The 26,563-nt window shown below is 44.6% G+C and overlaps 1 protein-coding gene and 2 long non-coding RNA genes across 5 annotated transcripts in view; 2 read left to right on the top strand and 1 right to left on the bottom strand.

Annotated features, from left to right (window-relative positions):
* exd1 (exonuclease 3'-5' domain containing 1) overlaps positions 1–3,300 on the top strand; it is a 51,905-nt gene extending 48,605 nt beyond the window's left edge. The window contains exon 10 of one of the 2 annotated variants that reach the window (XM_048537700.1): positions 1,998–3,300. In XM_048537700.1, the coding sequence (XP_048393657.1) occupies positions 1,998–2,315 (318 nt within the window). In that variant the 3' untranslated portion in view covers positions 2,316–3,300. The remainder of the gene's footprint in view (positions 1–1,997) is intronic. The other variant, XM_048537699.2, reaches the window with a different exon arrangement.
* Positions 313–25,244, bottom strand: LOC125455569 (uncharacterized). Of its 2 annotated transcripts, none has more exons than XR_009446259.1 (2): positions 24,947–25,244; positions 313–529 (listed from the first exon to the last, which is right to left on the bottom strand). It is a non-coding gene; the product is annotated as an uncharacterized LOC125455569 (long non-coding RNA). The 2 variants fall into 2 exon arrangements; XR_009446258.1 differs by lacking the exon at positions 24,947–25,244 and adding an exon at positions 21,004–22,226.
* On the top strand, positions 4,792–19,085 carry LOC125455570 (uncharacterized). Its single transcript, XR_007248273.2, has 2 exons — positions 4,792–5,303; positions 18,886–19,085. It is a non-coding gene; the product is annotated as an uncharacterized LOC125455570 (long non-coding RNA).
* Positions 25,245–26,563: the final 1,319 nt, after the last annotated feature.

The following is a 26,563-nucleotide window of genomic DNA, read 5'->3' as shown; positions in this document are numbered from 1 at the left end:
GAACAGTTGCCAAGCAATATGAGAGGCACTTGGACGCAATTGATTCTGGTTTCTGAGCAGCCAAGGCCTTTGTCAGTTGGAAATAGTTGGCATATGGTTGCTGCCAGGTTGGCTATTGATAGTTGGAACATCATTGCCTTTCGGTTTTTCTTCACTGAGAAAATTGCCACCAGTTGTTCTGTGCTCGTTCCAGTTGAACTCAACTTGTTTAAAAGAGAATTATGAGCCTCTTCAATAAAGACCACTTGCTTCAGCATGGTCATGCACGCAATCATCAAAAATTTGAGAAGAAATTGGAAGAGATACTGATAGTAGCTCGAAGTTTCAAACATTTTATTTGGAAAACACCAAGTAAATATTGAATCATATGAAGAAAGACTTGGTTTAAAAAATGCACCCGAATTCATCTCCTGGCAACATTTGGTTCTTGGTGAAATCTTGAATTTTATGAGTTGTGGCTTTTCATCATCTTTGCCCTTTTTGTGACATCTTCCACACTTAGCCCCGGGTATGGAAGTGTTGGTTGAAGCTGATGCGAGTGAATAAAGCAAAGGATTAAACAAGACTTTCCACTAACATTGCTGAACAATGCAAAAATATGTTCTGAAAAAATGATGGAACAGTCTCAAAGCAGAAGCATATGACGCCTAAATTAACTTCTCTGTAAACAATTGCTTAAAAGAATGTTTTGTTCCCACCTACGCATGCTAACAGCTTTAGAGAATTTCTGAAATGCCAGAAATGATGCACTAAATTTTAAGATGCATTTTAAGCCAAGCTTTACAAAACTTAAAACTTTGTTAACTTTAGTAGTGATTATTTAGTTTTCTGTCATTTTTTGATACGTGATAACCATCGCTGGTAGTTCCATCATAGAAATCTCTGAAATGCACAGCAAGCCAATCAGCATTTAACAGTAAGGTAGATTGACTTTTTCAGGTGTGACTCGGTGTATTAGTAATCAACCTGTTAATTTCAGATTTCCAATATTTGCCACTTTGTTTCTAATTCCATTGTGTCAAGCATCCCACAGCTAAATGCTCCATGTGGGTACTTGATGAGTAATTAGTTGTTTTGTTTATGGTCAGAGTTAAATGAAAAGTAAATCATGCACTTTCTCATTGACCTGTCTGAACTGACGGAGATGTTTATCACCAGCATTTTTAATGTTTTCCTCCCAGTGCACTAAAGTAATGACTGTCAAAATGTGCACAGTGTTCAGATAAACTTAGAACATTCCAGCAGTTTTGTCGTACGTTTTTAGTGAAAATAAATGTAATTAACTTTCAAGTGCATTTGCACCCAGAACATTTGCACTGTAGCAAAGAATTGAGCAACTGAATTTTTTTTTGCACAGGATGAACAAGGAGAATTCTTAATGAGGGCTTGATTACAGGACTAATTAGCACAGAGAAAGGTGTTTTAGTTTGTGACTTTTTTAAAAAGTCATTATTCTTTTTAATGGCACATAACCATTCTGAATATACTCAGCAAGTCGGGCAGAATGTCTAGGAAGCAAAGTGACAAATTTTGGAGTGCTGATGTAGGATTGTGCTTAAAACTTTAACTTGTCACTCTTCTTCCACAGAGCCTTTCTGGTATTTTCTGATTTTGTTACAGATTTCCAGCACCTGCAGTATTTTTAATTAACCCAATGGTTTCTGCTCAACTGCGTTTACGGAACCTTATAGATACAACTTCGGTATTCAATTTTTTAAAAATAAGTTTCAAAAACATAAGCTGTATTGCTGAAAGTAAATTTGATGAATTCAGGATTAATGCATTGCAATTTCCCATTTGTCTATCAGGTGAAGCCTACCATGAGGAACAATGTGTTGTTACATCCATATAACACAGCAAACTCCCACAAGTAGGAAAGTGATGATAAGCAGATAATCTAATGGGTTTTTATTAAATGTTAGCCAGAGGATAAATATTGGGTCAGGACATTGAGGATAACTTTCCAAATTTTTCATGCTTGTTTTTTTCTTTGTCAGCATTACTCAATGGAGCTTCCATATGAATTGAAGGAATTAGCTGTTATTCAGAGACTGAGAAGAGAAGATGCTATGAAAAGTTATAAAGTAGATGAAAACGGCCTTCTGGTGAGACCATGCCCTCAATCTGAGAACATATCTGAAGTAGAAGGAAGGGTGATAAACACAGATGACATTCCAGAGCTTGAGTCCATTGTGCCCTCAGGTGAAAATGTTTTAGAAATGCAGAATGATGAGATTCCATTGCTTGAACCAAGCCCCGATTGTACTCAGGACCTTTGTCCTCCCTTGGAACGTGTCAGTCTTTCAGTATTCTAACTCTGACAAAACGCATTGTTGCCAGTGTTCAACTTTGTGCAGAAATCAATTACTGATCCCAGAGATGGTTGAGCTGAATGTTGACATTATTGTGAAGGTGACTGACCATTGTTCAGTTCTGAAGCCTGCAGGTGAAGCTGCTGTTTCTGCCTGACTATCAAGATCTATAGATAAAACCAAGACCTGTTCTGGGGAAGGCACTTTTCAAATCAGTTTCTATCTCACTTTTTAGAAATGCCTTCCATGTTGTCACATTACAACTGGAGCTTGCTTTGATTTACCGTGGTTTTGGAGTAGCTGAATGGCTTTGAGTTCCTTTGTGCTGTTCATGAAGTAATGAGACTTTAGTTTCCTACACAGAGAGTACCCATAATTAGACCATATGGAAAGGGTGCCGAGTGTCAGCTAAGTGCATCCTTCAGGAAGCGAAATAAAACAGCAGGCTGCCTTCTGTCACTGTGCTAACTGAGCGGCTGCTATCTCGATCTAGGCTTCCAGTTTATTGCTTGTATCCTGACTCCAATGAAAGGGAAACAATTTGAATGGTTAGTTTGGAGAAAATATTTGTGAAATAGGAGCAGTATATTTCCACTAATAATTGTGCATTCATGTTATGTGTCATATTCTTTGATAAGCTTCTAAGATATTGTATTTTTAATACTGCTCTGATTTTTGACATTAAGATTACTTTTTTCTTAATTCAGGCCTGTAAATCTGTATCAAAGTATGACTTTCCTGCTAAATAAATGATTTCCTTTCTTATGACCGAAACGTAAATTCTTGGGAGTTATTGAAGAAGTAATACTTACCAACCTCTGAAATGTGCTGCAGCCTCCCAGATGTTAGAGCTTTTCTTTGTTTAACAAATCATGGGATTAGTCAACATGAATGCTAATAAGCAAGCTATCTCCAACTCAGTTGGGTTTCATTCAACTGCTGAAACAGAACAGTCACTGGATCCATGATTTAAGGTGACTGGATGTGGTGGTTTGGCGGGGACATTTTTTTTTGTCAAAAAGTATCCCAGTTTCCCAAACTTGTTCTCCAGATTTTCAAAAGTCCTGGTTTTCACTCCCATTGAGTCTCCTTTACTTTGAAGTCCTGTTTCTCCTCCACAAAGACTTCAATTTCACATCCATCAGTAGAAAGCCAAATTTAACACACTATAGCAGATCCTTTTAAATTATAAATCATTGAGTGAGGCTGATACTCTGAAATCAACCAACCAACCATCAAGCTCATAACAAAATTCTTTGGTTGTTGGGTCATGAGGGAACTTTACCCAATAAAGTGCATGGGTGCTGATTGTATTTGAATTGCAGCACTGTGTAATCAGAGGTCTCGTTCATTGAGCTTCTCGTGTGTAGTTGGAGCTGCTCCCATCTAAGCAATGTGGAGTGTTCTATCACACTCCTGACTTCTACCTTGTAGATGGCGGACAACATTAACTGGGAGAAATGGTGTGAAAGCCGTACAAGGGGAAGAATTTTTTTTAAATGTTTTTTTAAAGCCAGCTCAAGGAAAGCCCTACAAGAGAGGGATGGTGCCCGACCTAATTTGAGAGCTAAGCTGGGCAATAGTAGAAGTGTAAGTGGGGAGCATTTCAGTAATAGTAACGCTAACTCAATAAAATTTGAAGAGGTCATGCAAAAGGACAAAGAAATAAAAATTCTGAATTGGGGGAGGGTGATTTTAGTGTGAAAAGGATCTCGCCAGGGTGGACTAGGAGCAGCTACATAGTTTGAAAAGCTACACCGTAAAGGTGAAGGAACGTCAGGGGTAAACAAATTCAGTGATTCTGGATGTCAAGGGATGTATAGAACTGGAAAAAGCATGAATAAAGGAAAGCTGAAGGTAGATACTGAAAGTCGAGACAAGTACATAAAGTGCAGGGTTTCCTGAAAAATTAGCAGAGCAAAGAGGGGGCAAGATAAAACACTGACAAGTAAAATAAAGGATCACCCAAAGGTATTTTATAAGAATATTAGGGGCAAGAGGATAACCAGGGAAAGAGTAGGGCTCAGTAGGGACCAGCGTGGCAATGTGGGATGAGCTGTAAAATGTAGGTAAGGTTTTAAATGATTGCTGAATACAGTCACAATGTGAGTTTAGAAATCAGGGCGGGGAGCTGTGATTATTTTGAAAGATGAGTGCGGAGAGGGAGGTGGTACTAATGGTTTTTGTGGGCTCATAATTAGATAATTCCCCATGCCCAGATGAGATGCAGCCTTAGCTGTTGTGGGAAGCAACAGGAAATAGTAGGAGCCCTGATACTTTACAAATCCTCCCAGGAGAGTTGCCAGGGAATTGAAACATATTTAACATGGTACCATTATTCAACAAGGGTCTTTTCTTCTTTTGGGATCACACTGGGACCTGCAATCGTATTATAACCTTTCCTTAACTACTTTGTCAGAGTCAGGGCATAAGTGATGATTGTGGTGGCATTTTGCTTATGCTTGAGCTGAAGGTGAAAAGTTACATGCTTTCTATACAATTGGGGTGCTCAGGCAGTGCAACCAAATTCCTATTCTAGATAGCAATATCGACACCATGTAATGTGTTGCTGCCAATCTTTCCTTTCCAGGAGAACATGTAGTCCCTGTTAGTTACTTCAGCTGCCTCTGCTCAGGAAGGTGGATCTCATGGAAAGTGGTCATTGGTTTGGACAGCTCGTGCATTATGACTGTCGTTCTCATTTCCAGACTTTCACTCTTGAGATTATCTGTGAGTATTCCAGCATTCCAAGTCTCAAAATTTGAAATTTGTTTTCAGTGACCAGAAAGATAATGATCTGCAGGGTGTGAATCACCTGCCTGAAGGAAGTGAGCAAGCCTATTTTTAGGCTACCTTGACAAGCTTCATGAACAGACAGTATCTAAAAGGAATTGGTTCAGTCACTGGTGCTGCTGCCCAAAGACACCTCTCCTGACACTGGTGCCCAACAACCTTCATGCATCTGTCACTCGTGTGCAGATTCTTGACCAGGTACTTGCATTTTTTAAAAACTAATTCTCAGATGTGCATTGCTAGCTAGGCCAGCATTCACTTGTAGCAGCCTCCTGGTTGCGAAAAGCACAGATTGCTAACTTGGCCAGAGAGCAAGGGATGCTGGATACATTTGCTAAGTAAACTGAAATCACAAAGCCCAGACAGTATAAACACAGAGCCAGGTGCTAATGACATTAGTGTAATATAAAAGACAACAATTATCCTGGTCAGACATATCCCCAACAACTTATCCACTGAACAGAGGGCCCAGAGAAAGGCCCAGGTCTGCTACATGAAGAAACTAACAGTAGTAGGCGAACCAAATGATTAAGAGACAATAAGGACTGCAGGTGCTGAAAGCCAGAGTCTATGGATGTGAGGCTGGAAAAGCACAGGTCAGGCAGCATCAGAGTAGCAGGAAAAGTCAACATGTTTTGGCCTAAAACATTGACTTTCCTGCTCCAGCTATCTGGTCTGCTGTGCTTATTCCAGCTTCATACTTATAGAATACAAATGATTGACTCTTGTTTCAAACTATTAAGTGTATCTTCCTGATTAGCCAGAACTGTAGAAACTCACAGAAAAATCATCTCAAAGGTCTAAAAACAGAGTTCACTTGCAGACTTGGCTCTTGGATTCATCTGATGCCTTCTAAGGAAAACAGCATGGCAAGAGACAGAGACCATCCAGAGTGAGAGAAAGAAAGCAGATTTTCCAAGCCAGAGAGAGTCACTGTGCCAATCTACAAGAGTTTTGGGAAGTATCGTAACCTCAAAAAGCCAAATAGGATTAGAGAGGATTTTAGTATTACACATTATTGTAACTTTAGACTAATAAAGTTAGGAATGTCTTGTATTGATACCAGCATGTGTTCATATTGATTTGACCGCTTTTGTATTGTGGGACATCTGGGCAAATTCCTTCACAACATTGTGGTTGGTGTTGTCTGTAATTTGTTTAAGAGGAACTAGACAACAGTGTACATCCCTGTCCTCCTTTTGTGAAAGTAGTGATGATCTGTAACCTGGAACCTCTGCAGTGCATTTGGACTGGGTACAGCCAGGCTGTTCCCATGTACCTGCTGCCTTTATCCCTCTGGATGATACACGTCACAGGTTGAGAATATTCACAGTTGTATCCCTGGCACCATTTCTCATCAGCATTAAGATTGGCAACTATCATAGAGATATACAGCACAGAAACAGACCTTTTGCCCAACTCATCCATGCCAACCCTATTCGAAATAAATCTAGTCCCATGTGCCAGCATTTGGCCCATTTCCCTCAAAACCTTTCCTATTCATATACCCATCCAGATGCCTTTTAAACATTGTAATTGTACCAGCCTACTCCTGGCAGCTCATTCTTTACACACACTACCCTCTACATAAAAAGGTTGTCCTTTCTGTCCTCTTTAAATCTTTCCCTTCTCACCTAAAACTTATGCCCTCTGCTTTGGACTCCCCTACTCCATGGAACAGACATTGTCTGTCTATCTGTCTGTCTGTCTATTTACCCCATCTGTGTCCCTCAACCTCCAAAGCTCCAGGGACAATTAGCCCCTAGATTATTCAGCCTTTCCTTGTAGCACAAACCCTTCAATCCTGGCAACATCACTAAGTCTTCTCACAACTTCCTACTACAGCAGGGAGACCAGAATTGGATGCAGTATTCCAGTGGTGGCCTAACCAATGTCCTGTACAGCTGCAACATGACTTCCCAACTCTTATACTTAGTGCACTGACCAATAAAGGCAAGCATACCAAACGCCGCCATCACTGTCCTATCGACCTCTGACTCCAGGAACTATGAACCTGTACTCTAGGTCTTTTTGTTCAGCAACACTTGCTAAGATCTTAGCACTAAATGTATAAATCCAGCCCTGATTTATCATTTCAAAATGCAACACCTCACATTTATCTAAATTAAGTTCCATCTGTCTCAGCCTGTTGGCCCATCTGATCAAGATCCTGTTGTACTCTGGGGTGACGTTCTTGGCTGGCCACTACACCACCAATGTTGGTGTTATCTGCAAACTTACCATCCATACCTAGTGTATTCACATATAAATCATTTAAAGGAAGAAAGGCAGTGGACCTACCACTGATCCTTGTGGCATACCACTGGGCACAGACCTCCAGCCTAAAAAGTAAACCTCTGCTACCATCCTCTGTCTTCTACCTTCCAGCCAATTCTATATCCATTTAGCCAGTTCTCCCTCTATTCAGTGTGATCTATCCTTTTAACCAGTCTACCATGAGGAACCTTGTCAAACCTTTTTCTGAAGTCTGTATTGATCATGTCCACTGCTCTGTCCTAATCAATCCTCTTTTTTACTTGATTGCTGTTTTTGAAGAGATAAGCGAGGCACAATTTCCCATGCACAAAGTCACGTTGACTATTCCTGATCAGTCTTTGACTTTCCAAGTACATTAAATCCTGTCCCTCAGTACTCCCTATATCAACCTGCTCATCATCAATGCCAGGCTTACCGGTCTAAAGTTTCCTGGCTTTTCCTTACCACCTTTCTTAAATAGTGGCACCATGTTAGCCAACCTTCAGACTTCCGGCACATCACTTGTGGCTATAAATGATAAAAATATCTCAGCAAGGGGTCTAGCAATCGCTTCCCACAGAGTTCTCAGGTACACCCGATCAGGTGCCAGGGATTTATCTACATTTATGCATTTTAAGACATCCAGCACCACCACCTCTGTAATATGGACATTTTGCAAGATGTCACTATTTATTTCCCCACATTCTCTATTTTTCATATACTTCTCCATGGTAAACACTGATACAAAATACTCATTTAGTATCTTCCCCCATCTCCTGCAGTTTCACACGTAGGCACCCGATCTTTCAGGGGCCCTGTTCTCTCTCCAGTTACCCTTTTGTCCTTTAATGAATATAAAAAATCCCTCCGGATTCTTCTTATGTGCCTCTGATTCCCCTCTGAAGTATACTCCTACTGCCTTTATACATTTCTAGGGAATCACTCAATTTCTGCTGTATATACCTGACATATGCTTCCTTTTATTTTTTGACCAAAACATCAATTTCTCTAGGCATCAAGCATTGCCCTTCAATCTGACAGGAACATGCTGAATCTGGACTGTTATCCTGTTTTTGAAGGCTTTCCATTTTTCCAGCTGTCCCTTTACCTGCAAACATCCCCAATCTACTTTTGAAAGTTCTTGCCTAATACTGTCAAAATTGGCCATTCCTCCAATTTAGGACATTAACTTCTAGATCCAGTCTATCCTTTTTCCATCAGTATTTTAATATAATTATGGTCACTAGCCCCAAAGTGCTTCCCTATTGACACCTCCGTCACCTCCCTGCCTTATTTCCCAAGAGTACATCAAGTTTTCCACTTCTAGTAGGTATATACACATACTGAATCAGAAAAGTTTCTTGAACACACTTAACAAATTCCTCTCCATCCAAGCCCTTAACACGACGGCAGTCCCTGTCGATGTTTGGAATGTTTAAATGCCCTAACGCAACCACCCTATTATTCTTACAGATAACTGAGATCTTCTTAAAAACTTGTTTCTCAATTGCCTGATGACTTTTGGGGGTGGGGAAGAGGTAGTCTGGCAAAATCCCAACAAGATGATCATCCCTTCTTATTTCTGAGTTCCACCCAACTAACTTCCCTGGATGTATTCCCAGGAATATCCTCCCTAAATACAGCTGTAATGTTATCCCTAATCAAAAACACCACTCCCCCCTCCTTTTTTTGTCCCCCTTTCAATCTTTCCTATAGTAGTTATATTCTGAAACATTATGCCAGTCCTGACCATTCCTGAGCCACATTTCTCCAATTGCAATGATATTCCAGTCCCATGTTCCCAACCATGTGCTGAGTTCGTCTGCCTTACTTGTTAGGCCTTGAATTGAAATAAATAGTTTAATTCATCAGTCCCATATCATTCTCTACTTTGTTCCTGACTGTTTGACTCGCTGTTTTTTTCCCAACTGTACCAGTCTCAGACTGATCTCTTTCTTTACTATCTAACTGAGGTTCCACCACCCCTCACAACTAGTTTAAATCCTGCAGCAAGCCTCCTTGCCAGTATATTAGACCCTTTCCAATACAGGTGCAATAATCATTCTTGTACAGGTCACTTCTACCCCGAAAGAGATTCCAAAAATCCCAAAAATATGAACGTTCTTTCCTACACCAGTTCCTCAGCCATCCATTCATCTGCTCTATCCTCCTTTTTCGCGCCCTCACTGGCTTGTGGCACTGCGAGTAATTATACCCTTGAGGACCTTTTTTAAATTCCTGCCTAACTTTATATATTCTTTCCTCAGAATCTCATTCTTTTCTCTTCCTATGTTGTTCGTTCCAATGTGTACAATGGCCTCCTGCTGGTCCCTCTCCCCTCCTCTCCAAGATGTCTTTTGATCTTGGCTCCAGGGAGGTAATACACCATTCTGATGTCTCTCTGTCAGCCACAGAATCATTTGTCTGTGCCTCTGACTAGACAGTCCCCTACTGCAAACAATCGCTTGGAAGTCGGCATACCCCTCGTTACATTTCAGCCGGTCTCAGTACCACAAACCTGGCTGCCAGTGCTACACTTCCTGGAGAGTCCACCCAACATCTACCAAAACAACATACTTGCTTGAGATGGGGCTAGCCACAGGAGACTCCTGCACTACCTACCTCCCTCTCCTACCTTTTTCTGGACGTCATCCGTGCACCTGACTATACCTTTAGTTTATCTCCCTCCCTGCAAATGCCATCCATCACAGCTTCTGTAAATTCCCCATTGTCTCTAACTGCCGCTCCAACCAATCCATGTGATCCAACAGGATTTACAACTAGACACACTTCCTGCAGACAAATTCATCATAACATGGAAAATGTCCATGATACCCTACATCCAACAGGAACAGCACAGCACAGCACTCTGCTAAAGGCCATCTTTGCACCTGAACAATCCAGAAAAGACCCAGAAAATGGCACAGCCTTACTGCTGCTGTGAAAACACTGCACCAGGCTAGTTTAGCAGCTTTTTTTTCTCAAGTTTAATCAAGAAATAGATCTGAATAAAACCATAAAATCTACTATTGTAGATTTACAAAAACTAAACAGTAAGGTTATACTTAGCTGCTCCCCAGCTGTGAGCTGCCACACACTGATAAAGTGCTACTATTTTGACTTTTTATTCCCCCAAAGTTCCAAAACAATGCAACAGATTACAAAACAGTAAGTACTGCTCCTAGAATTCGAGGAAATTAGCTCCAACGCTGAAAATACCTCAAAAAGGGAACATCTCTTACAGCCATGACTTTTTAACCATCCTCCATCTCAGATTACCCAGAATCCCTTTGTCATGGTAAAACCTAAAAGTTTATTTAACATTGGGGCACATGATTTTCCACGCAACCTTACAATCTGTAAAATGCCTGACATTGAGCTTTTTTTTATCACTGACAGTTACAACACATGGAATGCCACAAGTGATCCATTGTATGAGGAATTATATAAAGAAAGTACAACAGAACACAGCCAAGAGTGTAAATTTATTTTGTTAGTTTATTCCTGTGTTGCTGTCTAGGCACTGAGGAAGACCACAATTTTGTAACATGCTTAGTGTTAAATTGAAAGGTGGAAAATCTCTAACCAGAATACAAACTAGAAAGGTCCCAAGTTTGATTTCTGCCCTGCGCTCAGGTTAGTTAATCTCAGTTGAAGCAGTAAAATTAGTTTATATTCCTAGGTGATCATGATAAATTTCTACAGCAGTGTTTCCACAGTTCCATCACCATTACTGAAATCCCTTCCATCTATTCTAGTAATTGTACCCTCTGTGAATTTTGATACTGCCTGTCTTTTCTAAAGATCCTACACCTATTCATGATATGTAGCTCCAAATTAAGTTGCAGCCAGTTCTTTATCCATCAACTAATATATATAAAGTTGTTTTAAATATTCAAGTATTATTTGTATGATCTTGGCTATGCAGAAATTGGCTCCCATCAGATTGCTGGATGAGAACAAAGTCAAGTCAAGGATGTTTTCTGGGCTTCCAGATAAAGTGGCCGATTCACCAGTGAACATTTTTGAAATGGTGGCAACACAACGTAATCTCGAATTCGCTACACTGTAATCAACTAATCTAAGTGGGGACACATACATGTACTAAACTGCCCCTCGTATTTGGTCTGTAGCTTTTCTTCATTTACAATTAATTGAAGGAAGAAATAGAGTTGTGTATTCTGGTTTGCAGATTACACTAAATTGGGAGGCAGGGGTGTTATAAAGGGTTGGCAAAAGTAATTTGGTAATGTGCCACATCAAGCATAAGAGTACACGGTATTAGGAATGATATTTAGCAAAGAAAGAGGATTGGCCAACAAACAGGACTTAGAGATAAATAGACCAGTATCAGGTTGGCAGATGGTAAACAGTAAACTACAGAGTTGAGCCACTGGGATTAGTGCTGGAACCTGAACTACTTATGATCCATATTAATGACTTGAATGAAGGGACCAATTACATTGTAGCCGAGTTAGCTGATATTGTGGCAAGAGTGGGAACAGGCTGACTGGGATAGCCAGCAACGAGAGCAGGAACAGGCTGCAAGAGTAAACAGCCCAGGGTGGCAGTGAGGTCAAGCCCAGAGTGGAAGAAGTTGAGCCCTTGTAAGAAATGTGAGCCTAGCATGGCTAGGCACTTATAGTCTGTATAACTATGTTTCTTAGGTTTTCTATTTTTCAGTAAGAAGAACTGTAATGTTTAACTTTTTAAGTTTGTTTTCTTTATTTTGCTGCTTTGTACAAAGATTCCATACCTCGGTATCTTTGTATCTAAGATGGCGCCATAAGTGTCGACTTACAAACTTCTCATCGCACTCACGAGTATATGTGACAATAAACCTAATTCAAAGAGATGACTGGAAATTCAGGTGGGTCCTAAGCAGTCGGGTTAATGGGTAGTATGCAAACAGAGTAAGTAATTTGGAAGAAAAATGTAAGTATGGCGTTCATTACAAGAGTGATGCAGTGGAAAAGTAGGGAAACCTTGCTGCAATTATATGGATCATTGGTGAGACTGCATTGAGAGTTGTGCATGGAATGTGTCCTTTCACTGAAGGAGGAGCATGAGTGCTAGAATCGGGATTGGCTGATTCCTGGGACGGAGTGTCTTATCAGGGAAATTTGAACAGTTTGGGCCACTGTTCATTGGGGTTTAGAAGAATGAGAGACTATTTTATATTCCTAAGGAGCTTGACAGAGTAGAAGCTGAGAAGGTATTTCCCCTCCTGGGGGGAATCTACAATAAAGAGGCACAGTTTAAAAAATGAACAGTCTCACTTTTCTTACATCAGAAATAAGCATGAATTTCTTCTCCTAGAGGAAGTTAGTCTGGAATTCTCTTTCGAGAGAGTAGTGGAGGTTGTGTGAAATAGATTATTGATCTGCAGTGGAGTCGAGGCTTATGGGTAGATAAGCAGGAAAGTGAGTGTTCTGGAGACACCTCGATCAACGGTTATCATGCTGATTGATGGAGCAGGCTTGATGGGCCAAATGGCCACCTCTGCTCCTAATTTTGATCAATAGATGAATTTCAATGCAGAGGGCTATGAAGCATCCTCAACTAGTTCCAAGAATGAATAGTCTGATTTTTTTTGTGATGAGAAAGAACAAAATGTGGAGGAACAAGGGACTTTGGTGTGTATGATTAGATTAGATTCCCTACAGTGTGGAAACTTGGCCCAACAAGTCCACACCGCCACTTGAAACATCCCAGCAAGACCCATCCCCCTATAACCCATACACCCCTGAACACTACAGGCAATTTAGCATGGCCGATCCACCTAGCCTGCACATCTTTGGACTGTGGGAAGAAACTGGAGCACCCAGAGGAAACCCACGCAGACACGGGGAGAATGTGCAAACTCCACACAGCCAGTCACCCAATGCTGCAATCGAACCCGGGTCCCTGGCGCTGTGAGGCTGCAGTGCTAACCACTGAGCCACCGTGCCGCCCGATGTATCTATCAGTCACTAAAAGCTAGTGTGTAGAAACAAAGTCTAATGCAACATATGCAATGCAATTTATCTCTAGGAGGCTGAAATACAACAATGAGGAACTGATGTTTCAGTTGTATAATCCTTCTTCAGGCCCTTTCTGAAGTAACTGTGTTCAAATCTGGATATTACCTCACTGTTTTTCATAAAGTCCTGGATGGGAGAGGGTAAGAACCCAGGAGATGCAAGGAAGTTTGGCAAATTGGATGCAGAAATGGCTGATTGACAGGGAGCAGACAGCAGTGGTCATCTTTTCTGCAGAAGGGTCCAGAGCCAAAACATCAGCTTTCCTGCTCCTCTGATGCTGCCTGGCCTGCTGCGTTCATCCAGCTCCGCACTTTGTTATCCCAGTCCAACTCAGTGCATTCCAGGGAAGAGTCACTCAACCCGAAACATTAACCATGATTTCTCTGATGGTGTGGTAAATAGTGAGGAGGATACAGACGGGCTGGTCAAATGAGCTGATCAGTGGCAAATGAATTCAATCCAGATAAACGTAAGGTGATGCACTTCGGCAGGACAAACAAGGCAAGTGATTCTGTGATGAATAACAGGAGCCATGGAAGCATTGAGGATTAGAGGAACCTTGGTGAACATATCCACTGGTCCCTTCAAGTAGTGGGACAGTTAGTGTTTAAGGTTGCATATGGGATGCTTGCCTTTATTGGCCACAGCATAGAGTTTGAGCAGGGAGGTCATGCTGAAACTGTACAAAATGTTGGTTTGGTCACAGCTAGAGTATGTGTGCAATTGTGGAATTCACATTTTAGGAGGCTTGTTATATCACTCAAGGGTGGCGAGGATTTTCCAGGACGTTCTTCATCAATATTGAATCCCTACAGTGTGTGGAAACAGGCCCTTTAGTCCATCAAGTCCAAATCAACCCTCAAGAGCATCCCATGTAGACCCACCCCCCCTATAACCCACCTAATCTCCACATAGGGTGCGTTTTGGAGGGTCGGGTTTGAAGGCTGAGTACAGGATTGGGGATAGGATTCTTGGCGGTGTGGAGGAGCAGAGGGATCTTGGTGTGCAGATACATGGATCCCTTAGAATGGCCACCCAGGTGGACGGGGTTGTTGGGAGGGCGTGTGGTGTTTTGGCTTTCATTGACGAGGGGATTGGGTTTGGGAGTCGTGAGGTCTTGTTGCAGCTCTGTGGAACTTTGGTTGGACTGCACTTGGAGTGCTGCGTCCAGTTCTGGTCGCCCTATTGTAGGGGGGATGTGGGTGCTTTGGAGGGGGTTCGGGGGAGGTTTGCCGGGGTGCTGCCTGGACTGGAGGGCTTATCTTATGAGGGGAGGTTGACTGGGCTCTGACTCTTTTCGTTGGAGAGAGGGAGGAGGAGAGGGGACCTGGTTGAGGTGTACGGGATGGTGAGAGGCGTGGATAGAGTTGATAGCCAGAGACTGTTTCCCGGGGCGGAAGTGGCTGGCACGAGGGGTCATAGTTTTAAGCTGGTTGGAGGAAGGTATAGAGGGGATGTCGGGGGCGGGTTCTTTGCACAGGGTGTTGTGAGAGCGTGGAATGCGTTGCCAGCAGCAGTTGTGGAAGCAAGGTCATTGGGGTCATTTAAGAGACTGCTGGACATGCATATGGTCACAGAAATTTGAGGGTGCATACATGAGGATCAATGGTCAGCACAACATCGTGGGCTGAAGGGCCTGTTCTGTGCTGTACTGTTCTATGTTCTATCCCTGAATACTATGGGCAATTTAGTAAGGCCAATCCACTTACACTGCACATCTCTGGATTGCTGGAGAAAGCCAGTCCAGCGAGGAAACCCACACAGACACAGGGAGAATGTGCAAACTCCACACAGACAGTCACCCAAGGCTAGAATTAAACCTGGGTCCCTGGTACTGTGAGGCAGCAGTGCTAAGAACTGAGCCACTGTGCCACACCCAAAAATTGCACGTGTTCACAAACTCATGAGATATGTAGGTACCTGGCAGGGCTGGAGAGTTTCAGTAAAGAAGGAGACTGAATTGTCCATTTCAAGCCCACCAACTCCCACAGCTACCTGGAATACACCTCCTCCCACCCACCTTCCTGCAAAAATTCCATCCCCTATTCCCAATTCCTTGGCCTCTGCCGCATCAGATCCCAGGATGAGGCATTCCAGTCCCGTACGTCCCAGATGTCCTCGTTCTTCAAGGACTGCAACTTGCCCCCGCAGTGGTCGAGAACACCCTCGACCGTATTTCCCGCAAATCATCCCTCACGTGCCTGCGCCCCCCCCCCCCCCGACAATAGCCAAAAAAAATTCCCCTCATCCTCACATAGCACCCCACCAACCTCCAGATACAACGCATCATCCTCCGACACTTCCACGATCTACAATCCGACCCCACCCTTTGTCTGCCTTCCAGAGAGACCACTCTCCGCGACTCCCTTGTCCGCTCCACACTCCCCTCCAACACTTCCACACCCAGCACTTTCCCCTGCAACTGCAGGAAGTGCTACTTCCACAGTTGGAACTCGCTGCCTCTGAGTACTTGGCAGTATTTAGATGTGCACCTGCGATGCTAAGGCATACAACCCTGTGGACCAAGTGCTGATTAGAACAGTTAGGTGATAGTTTTTGGCCAGCACATACTCAATGGGCTGAACGGCCTCTTTCCATGCTGTAGATGACTTTGTGGAAGGGATAGTGCAGATTCTTGAGGATTCTGCAGGACTTAAATAATTAAATTGTGAACAAGTTGCCTTTTATCCTCTTGCACTTCAACTATTGAGTGTTTAAAATAGTAAATCAAAGAGATTTGAGAGGGTCAACACAAGTAAACTACTTCCTCTGGTAGACAAGTCATGAACGAGGGGCTATTATCATAAACTAAGTACTGTTTCAGAGTGAGATTGGCAAGAATCACTTCTGAGAAATTAAATGGAAATGTGGAACTCTCCTCCCAAAAAGCTAAACTAATTTACATTGAGACTGACTGTGTGTAGGCATATGAATCAAGGTGGGTAAATGGAATAAAGAAACAGATCACAGTCTGAGGGAACGGCAGAAAGCTTCAGAGGCTGTCCATGTCCTAGTCTCAGTATATCAGGGGCAAATTTTGTTTCTTCCTCTTCCCTGTCCAAAATTCTGTCAACTGGTATATTTACTGCATTTTGAAAGTTTCCAAGGATGAATCATTATATGAAACAGCCTGCTGTTAGAATAGCTGCTGAAAATTCATCTATATAATACTACAATATTGAAAAGCTGCAACATTCCTGCACTTGCCAGCTGCTGACTAATTAACAGTTGATCTTGATTCCACACACATCCCATCAGATCGTTCAGCTCTCAAGCATTTTTCCCTAGACAGCTGGAAACAGTATTGCTTGCTGTGATCAAATTATTTAGGCCTTCATCCATCAACACAAGGGTGGCGTGGTGGCACAGTGGTTAGCACTGCTGCCTCACAGTGCCAGTGACCAGGGTTGGATTCCAGCCTCGGGCAACCGTTGAGGAGTTTGCACATTCTCCCCGTGTTGGAGGGTTTCCTGCCACAGTCCAAAGATATGCAGGTTAGGTGGATTGGCCATTGTGATCAGGGAGGTGCAGATTAGGTGGGTTAAAGGGGGATGGGTCTGGGTAGGATCCTCGTTAGGGTTGGTGTGGACTTGATGGGCCCAAGGGCCTATTTTCACACTAGGGATTCTATGAAACACTTAAGCTTGTAGGATCACTTTGCCACTGAACTGGTTAGGTAGGTGAAGCAGATTTCGCACTTGCTCGAATAAATGGAGTGGATCCTGGCTCTGTTAAGGATGAGCCATCTGCTCCAATCAAGTTACTGTGCACCAGCTCCTTATATATGAATTACAAATGTACAACCTCCACTATCCTGTATTATACCAAGGAAAAATCTCTTTGAGCTCAACCACTTCAGAATTATTCAGATCGCTAATGGACAAGTTCTAAATGCAGAGTGAAACTGCAAATTTATAACTATCTAAATTAATCACTAGTAGTGCAGAACGTGAATGTTACTGAAACTTTTCATCTTGCACTCAATCAAACAGATGCAAGAGTACCAAATTTCAAATGATTACAACAATTTGTACTGCTGGAGAGAAAGTTTGGTCAGTCAATTCTGGTTGCGGTGCTGCATGGAGAACAATATGGAATGATAAGGGAGCTATAGGCTTCACTTGCTGAACAATCCTAATTGCACTAATTGCTGGAAAACACTCAATTTAAGATCATCAGTCATGCTCCTACAGCAGTTGCACTCACTAAGCAACATAAATTCATACAAAAGGACCCATTCTCTGAAAACAATCCTGGTGTGCTCTCAAATTACCTGGAAGCTTGGAGAAGTCATAGTCTACAGTCAGAACTGACTGAAACCCTTTTGTTTGTGGTAAAGTTTTTCATGAACGTGTGGAATTTGGCACTCCTGCATTTGCCCTGATGAGTGCAACACAAAAAACCTTAACATGCTTCACTTTCTGACTATTTGAATACTAGGTCTATTAATGGACTGACTATTGTTCCAGCAACTCTCCAGGATTCTAACATCAGAGGTGATACTGAGTTGTGAAGAGCTCTTGTCAAATCAGTTTGTCCTGCAAGAGTCAGCGTTCATGAACACTGTCATATTGAGGGGGGTACAGATTCCAATGGTGCTATATTTGATCGTTCCAAAACACTACCTACTTTCAATTCTGTTTAGGATTAGGTGGGGCCTCTCACACAGTAGAGCAGATGTTGGCTTAGTGGTAATGTTACTGGTCTGATAATCCACAAACCCTCAGTTAATGATCTGAAAACATAGGTTCAAATCCTAGTATAGTGGATGATGAAGTTTGATTCCAATAAAAATCTGGAATTAAAAGCCTGTCAGCAGTAACCATGTAAATAATGTAATTTGGATGACAGTAGTACATTAGTCAAATATAATGTATTTCAGAGGAAATCTACCATTCTTACTTGGTTTGGCTGACATATATTGACAGCAATGTATTTGATCCTCAACTACCCTCTGAAATTGTCTGGCAAACCATAATTAGGAATAGATAACAAATGCCAACCTTTCCATCTGTCACAAAAATTTAAAAAGTCAACAGGACGGTTAAGGCATTGCTGAAGGGGAGGTCAAAAGCACTTTCTGCTACTGAAGAAATTAGACCTGAGACAGCATTTTATATATTTTTCCTGTTCTTAGTGGTAAAATTATTAGATAACCATGAAGCTAAATACAAATACTGAGCCAATAAGAGTAGCAAATCAGTTATCAAAAGCTCAGCAGATCTGGCAGTATCTGTGAAGAGAAAGCAAAGTTAAGGTTTCAGGTCCAGCAACCCTTCCTCAGAACTGAAGGAAGAGTCACCAACCCAAAACGTTAACTCTGATTTCCCTTCACAGATATTGCCAGACCTGTTCAGCTTTCCAGCAACTTCTGTTTGTGTTTCTGATTTACTGCATCTGCAGTTCTTTCGGTTTTTACTCAGCTATCAAAGCTGGAGAAACAGTGCTATAGTCTGTATTGCACACTATAAATTTTCATTTTACTTAATGTTCAATATCAGAACTCAGGGGAGAGGAAGAATATTGATCTGCAAATGAAGACACTGATGCATCTAGCCGAATCCTGCATGTTTGGACAACTGAAAAATGATCACATCAGAAATAAGAATCGGTTACGCATAAAAGATCCTGATGTGAAAGCATATCCTCTGAGAAACAACAACTTTACTCTCATAAATCTATTCGTGTGTAGAAACTCGAAGGTTGTCATTCACACATTTTTGAAATACTACATTCGATTCTCATTTTGGAGACAATAAGGACTGCAGATGTGGAAGCCACAGTCCATTGGTGTGAGGTTTAAAAGGATCGCAGGTCAAACGGTATCCAAGAAGCAGGAAACTCAAGGTTTCGGGCCAAAACCCTTCATCAGGGCTGGGGGCGTAGTTTTGAAATGCATTGCAAAAATGAAGTGAGAAAACATTTGTCCAGTAGAATGGCAAGTGATCCCAATCCTGCAAGATGTGTTTTTGCTATTCTATTTAACTTATAGGACAGACCAGAGATGGTTGTTCATTTCCAATACAATTCTTTCCCTCCGTGTTTCCACAAATTTCTCCCAACAAGGAAGCTTGGTCATATGACTCCCGAAGTGCTAATCCAGCTGCCCTTTTGCCATATAATTATGAAATAGGAGATGGTTCAGGGGTCAAAACTGCTTCTCTATACAACATCTACCAATGATAATAGAACCCCCTAAACTTTCAGCACAGAAGGGGCTGTAAAAAACAGCCGAGATAACAAAGTGTGGAGCTTGATGAACACAGCAGGCCAAACATCTTAGGAGCGCAAAAGCTGACGTTTCAGGCCTAGACTCTTCATCAGAAAGGGGGGATGGGGAGAGGGTTCTGAAATAAATAGGGCGAGAGGGGAGGCGGATCAAAGGTGGATAGAGGAGAAGACAGGTGGAGAGGAGACTGAACAAGAGAGTTGCATCTCCTCTATCCACCTTTGATCTGCCTCCCCTTCTCTCCCTATTTATTTCAGAACCCACTCCCCATCCCACTTTTCTGATGAAGCGTCTAGGCCTGAAACGTCAGCTTTTGTACTCCTAAGATGCTGCTTGGCCTGCTGTGTTCATCCAGCTCCACACTGTCATCTCGGATTCTCCAGCATCTGCAGTTCCCATTATCTCTGTAAAAAGCAGCCAACAGCTTGTACTTGTGCTCTCTGTAAGTTATCAATTTTCATTCACCAAACGAATGAAGCACAAGTTACACTTCAGCAAAGGAAAAAATAAATTCCTTAGAAGACCTTCAAAGAGATTTTAAAGGGAAATTTCTGACTGTTCACTCTTGCTTTGGATTTATGTTCTCTATCTTACAAATAACATAGAACATAGAACAGTACAGCACAGAACAGGCCCTTCAGCCCACAATGTTGTGCCAACGAAGAATAAGAGCATTGATAAACTGGTATCTTCAGTTGCTTTGCACCTATGTTTTTGTTGGTCATTGTACAATTTCTGTATTCTTTTTGATTCAGTTTCTCCCCTTGTATGTCTCTGGGTGTGCCTGTGTTTTTGCTGAACCCAAGAATGTGAAATAAACAGGACTTTTGGTTTAACTTTACAATAATGCTCGAGATCCTTACATAATCCAAGTCCACAAACCAAGGGAGTGGGATATACATGCTCCCATGTTTAAAAGGAAGGGAAAATTCAATCATAATCTGCTAGTTAATGGTGAGAAAAGGAAAAGTGACTTGGATGGTGAGTTTCAAAACATCAATAACATTACCCCATGCCAACCACTGAAGACATTTTACCATAACTCACCAAGGCAAAGTTCTTTACCATCCTCAATGTGAAGCATGGTCAGAGAAGTGAAGCCACATGGATGCAACAGTTTTGGAACAACATCTAAACATATTCATTAGGTAGGGATGGTCATGGTCATGGTCATTCGGTATTCCCACTGCTCCAAAAGAGTTATTAACGCAAGTAGTACGATATAATCAATGATCACCCTGCAGTGGAAGCTATTGTGAATGATCTATGGGTGTGGAGAAATGATTGAAGAAGCCATCAATAAACAGGAATCTAGCGGACTGTAAGAGATAGCTTGCCAAATGAACCTGAAGTTGAACTTGAAAATCAAACATGTAATTCAAATACTTACGAGAAGACTTCATCCAGATCCTGACAAGGTGACAGTTGTAGTCGTGATGCAGTGGCCAACAAATGTGAAAGCACTCCAACAGTTTGTTGGATTGAGAAACACTTAGGAAACAATCTTTCACAGCCAATGACATGCCTGTTTGACAGACTCATAAGCCTTGATAAGGGATTGGAGATAATGGCACACTTTGGTACAACCTTGCATATGCATTTCCCATTATCAGCAGACATTGCCCTCAGACTAAGTATTGCAATGCTCTCTATGCCACACCAGTGAGCAGGAATCCAGTACGTGAAGGCACTGGCTGCTGAGTGTCAAAGTTTGCCTGAATATATATTTCTAAGTCCAATCTCTTATTCAAAATTGGAAGCTAACAGGAATTATTGTTAAGCGAAAGGTCTGCACAGATAGAATCAATGAATGATTAGTGTATGAGACCATTCAATCTCTTAAATCCTGTCAACTCTGTAAGATCAACTCAACCAATATCACACTCCTGTATCTTTTCTTTTCAAATAATTTTGAAAGCTATTCTGGAAACTGCCTCCACCTCATTCGTGTAGTGCATTTCAAATCTTAACTACTTCTTAATTTTCTGTTTAATTTTAATTATCCTGTTCACCTTTACTTCTTTTGCTAATTATTTTAGATCTGTGTCCTATGGTTATTGACCCTTTCATCCATAGAAAAAGCTTTTCCCTGGCCTCTCGAAGATACCAAGAACTGCAGATGCCACAGTCAGAGTCAACGCAGTGTGGAGTAAGGGTCCGGACCCAAAATGTCAACTTTCCTACTCCTCTGATGCTGCCTGACCTGCTGTATTCCTTCAGCTCCACACTGTGTTGACTCTCCCTTGTCATTCTCTTCCAGATCCATGATTTTGAATATCTCTGCAAAACCGTCTCTCAACTTTCTCCACTTAAGGGAGAACAACCCCAGCTTCTCAAGCCGATCCATGGAACCAAGTCCCTGACCACAATAATCATTTACTACACCCTCGATTCCCACTGCCTTCACCTCCTTGCTGATGTGTGGTGTCAGAACTAGGCACGATATAGTAACTGAAGCCTAATCAGTGTTTTACACAGATTGCTAATCACCAATGTGATCCTAGCTTTCCCAATCTCCAACACAGTCGACAATGCCCAGTCCTAGAGATAGTAGAAACTGCATATGCTGGAGAATCTGAGATAACATGGTGTAGAGCTGGATGAACACAGCAGGCCAAGTAGCATCAGAGGAGCATGAAAGCTGACGTTTCGAGCCTTGACCCTTTTTCAGAAGTGGGGGAAAGGAAGTGGGTTCTGAAATAAACCTGTTTATGTCTATATCCTGTACCTGTCTGACTCCTCTCACCCGATCTTCTCCTCTATCCGCCTCCCCCCACCTCTCTATTTATTCCAGAGCCCCCTTCCCCTCCCCCATTTCTGAAGAAGTGTCCAGACCCGAAACGTCAGCCTTCCTGCTCCTCTGGTGCTGCCTGGCCTGCTGTGTTCATCCAGCTCCACACCTTGCAATGCCCAGTACTATGCATGTCTCAACTTGCCACCCATGACATGCAGCTCACCCCTCCACTTGAGAACTGCACCCTTTCTTTGATGTTGCTTCATTCACACTTATCAAAATTTACAGGCAGGTTTCTAAAGATCCAGGTGGTGAAGGGATATGGGAGCAGCAAGAGAGAAGGCACTAACAACAAACTCACTGGCTCCTGCCACCCACAAGAGGATTCGTGCACCTCCCAAATCCTGAGTCTGCCCCTGCCCCTCCCCCACCATGCACCCGCCGCCATTAACCACGAGGACACGGCCGGTGACCCCCACCGATGACATCACATCCGCCACCACCGGGCACACCACTTCCAGGACCACGGACGCGACCACTGCTGCAGTCACCGCCTCCACTTCCAGTTACAACACCACACACACCACCCTCACTGCTGCTGCTGCCACCCACCCCACTCCTCCTACCACCGACGGAACCCCACCCACGGCCGACACCAACGGAACCCCGCCCACGGCCGACAACATCATCGCTCCGCCCACAACCTCCACAGCCAGCAACCCCAGAGGAGACAGCCACACTGAGCCCTGCCAAATCTTCACCATCCCCCCAGACCTCCCACTGACTGAGGACGAACGGTCAGTCCTAAGTAAGGGGCTCACCTTTGTCCCCCTACAAGCACATATCAACGAATACCAGTCACATTTGGGCATAGAGCAGTTTTTCCGCCGCCTTCGACTCCACGCTTACTTCTTCAACCAGGAGCCTAACCCTCCCTCCACTGACCCCTTCACCCGCTTCGAACACAAGTCCTCCTCCTGGACACCAACCCCAGGCCTCCGACCCTCCCTCGACCTCTTCATCTCCAACTGCCGTCGAGACATTAACCGCCTCAACCTCTCCACCCCTCTCATCCACTCCAACCTCTCCCCCGCAGAACGGGCAGCCCTCCGCTCCAACCCCAACCACACCATCAAACCTGCAGACAAGGGTGGCACAGTGGTAGTATGGCGCACTGACCTCTACATCGCCGAGGCCAAACGCCAACTCTCCGACACCACCACCTATCGCCCCCTCGATCATTACCCCACTCCCGAGCACCAAACCATCATCTCCAACACCATCCATGACATCATCACCTCAGGGGGCCTCCCACCCACAGCCTCTAACCTTATTATTCCCCACCCCGCATGGCCCGTTTCTATCTCCTTCCCAAAATCCAAACCTGCCTGCCCTGGTCGACCCATTGTCTCACACTGTTCCTGCCCCACCGAACTCATCTCCACCTATCTGGACTCCATTTTCTCCCCTTTGGTCCAGGAACTCCCTACCTACGTCCGTGACATCACCCATGCCCTCCACCTCCTCCAGAACTTCCAATTCCCTGGCCCCCAACACCTCATTTTCACCATGGACGTCCAGTCCCTATACACCTGTATTCCGCATGCAGATGGCCTCAAGGCACTCCGCTTCTTCCTGTCCCGCAGGCCCGACCAGTCCCGCTCCGAGACCCTCATCCGCCTAGCCGAACTTGTCCTCACCCTCAACAACTTCTCTTTCGATTCCTCCCACTTCCTACAGACAAAGGGGGTGGCCATGGGCACCCGCATGGGCCCCAGCTATGCCTGCCTCTTTGTAGGTTTCGCGGAACAGTCCCTCTTCCACACCTACACAGGCCCCAAACCCCACCTCTTCTTCCGTTACATTGATGACTGTATCGGCGCTGGCTCTTGCTCCCCAGAGGATCTCGAACAGTTCATCCACTTCACCAACACCTTCCACCCCAACCTCAAGTTCACCTGGGCCATCTCCAACACATCCCTCACCTTCCTGGACCTCTCTGTCTCCATCTCAGGCACCCAGTTTGTAACTGATGTCCATTTCAAGCCCACTGACTCCCACAGCTACCTAGAATATACGTCCTCCCACCCATCCTCCTGCAAAAATTCCATCCCCTATTCCCAATTCCTCCGCCTCCGCCGCATCTGCTCCCACGATGAGGCATTCCACTCCCGCATAGATGTCCAAGTTCTTCAAGGACCGCAACTTTCCCACCCCAGTGGTCGAGAACGCCCTTGACCGCGTCTCCCGCATTTCCCGCAACACATACCTCACACCCTGCCCCCACCACCCAAAGAGGAACCCCTCATTCTCACACACCACCCCACCAACCTCCGGATACAACGCATCATCCTCCGACACTTCGCCATCTACAATCTGACCCCACCACCCAAGACATTTTCCCATCCCCACCCTTGTCTGCTTTCCAGAGAGACCACTCTCTCTGTGACTCCCTTGTTCGCTCCACACTGCCCTCCAACCCCATCACACCCAGCACCTTCCCCTGCAACCGTAGGAAGTGCTACACTTGCCCCCACACCTCCTCCCTCACCCCCATCCCAGGCCCCAAGATGACTTTCCGTATTAAGCAGAGGTTCACCTGCACATCTGCCAATGTGGTACACTGTATCCATTGTACCCGGTGTGGCGTCCTCTCCATTGGGGAAACCAAGCGGAGGCTCGGGGACCGCTTTGCAGAACACCTCCGCTCGGTTCACAATAAACAACTGCACCTCCCAGTCGTGAACCATCTCAACTCCCCCCTCCCATTCTTTAGATGACATGTCCATCATGGGCCTCCTGCTGTGCCACAATGATGCCACCCGAAGGTTGCGGGAACAGCAACTCATATTCCGCTTGGGAATCCTGCAGCCCAATGTTATCTATGTGGACTTCACCAACTTCAAAATCTCCTCTTCCCCCCACGGCATCCCAAACCCAGCCCAGCTCATCCCCTCCCCCCACTGCATCCCAACACCAGCCCAGCCTGTCTTTGCCTCGCTAACCAGTTCTTCCTCTCACCCATCCCTTCCTCCCAACTCAAGCCGCACCTCCATTTCCTACCTACAAACCTCATCCCACCTCCTTGACCTGTCCATCTTCCCTGGACTGACCTATCGCCTCCCTACCTCCCCACCGATCCTCTCCTCTCTACCTATCTTCTTTTCTCTCCATCTTCGGTCCGCCTCCCCCTCTCTCCCTATTTATTCCAGAACCCTCTCCCCATCCCCCTCTCTGAAACGTCAGCTTTTGTGCTCCTGAGATGCTGCTTGGCCTGCTGTGTTCATCCAGCTTCACACTTTGTTATCACTGAAGTGGGCTGTCGTCTACTGAATGGCAGAACAGCTCATACGTTCTCCTATACTGTATACCAAATAGCAACATAGACTTGGTCTCTTAGCTAAACATTGCAATCCCTCTGCCGATTGACTGCTCCTTTCACAGGGCTAGTTCCCGATTGACAAAACCGTCGCTGCCTTTCCGTTAGTGGCGGACACCAGGGGTCGCAGAGTCGGGGAAGGAGAGGGTGAAGGGGCGGGGCGGGTGACATCATCGCAGGCGACGACACAAACGGGCGTGTCTCGACGTCACCGGTGGTTGGACGCTGCGGGAGGTGGGAGGGGGAGAGTCGCGCGCGGCCGGAATTCCGGCCCTCTTCGCTCCTCCGCGCCCGTGCACGTCCTCGGGAGGGGGCGAGTGTACGCGCGGCGCATTCCCGGGGCCGGGACTCGGAGTGAGTGTGTGGTGTAGTAGTGTCGGCGGGAGACGATGGGGTCTCGGGCATCGAGCCTGCTCCGGGAGGAGGAGATCGAGGAAATCAAGAAGGAGACCGGCTGTGAGTGGGGAGTGAGGAGAGGGTTGGAGGGGGAGGGGGAGGGGGTTGGGGGGGGGAGGGGAAGGGGAGGGGGAGGGGGTTGGGGGGGGAGGGGGTTGGGGGGGGGGAGGGGAGGGGGGGGGGGAGGGGAGGGGGGGGGGAGGGGAGGGGGGGGGGAGGGGAAGGGAGGGGGTTGGGGGGGAGAGGGTTGGAGGGGGAGAGGGAGAGGAGGGGAGAGGGTTGGAGGGGGAGAGGGAGAGGAGGGGAGAGGGTTGGAGGGGGAGAGGGAGAGGAGGGGGAGAGGGTTGGAGGGGGAGAGGGAGAGGAGGGGAGAGGGTTGGAGGGGGAGAGGGAGAGGAGGGGAGAGGGAGAGGAGGGGAGAGGGTTGGAGGGGAGAGGAGA

Source organism: Stegostoma tigrinum, chromosome 10 (genome assembly GCF_030684315.1).
Source record: "Stegostoma tigrinum isolate sSteTig4 chromosome 10, sSteTig4.hap1, whole genome shotgun sequence".
Lineage (NCBI taxonomy): Eukaryota > Metazoa > Chordata > Chondrichthyes > Orectolobiformes > Stegostomatidae > Stegostoma > Stegostoma tigrinum.
The sequence above is the reverse complement of the archived record's forward strand: the minus strand, read 5'-3'. Positions and strand labels throughout refer to the sequence as shown.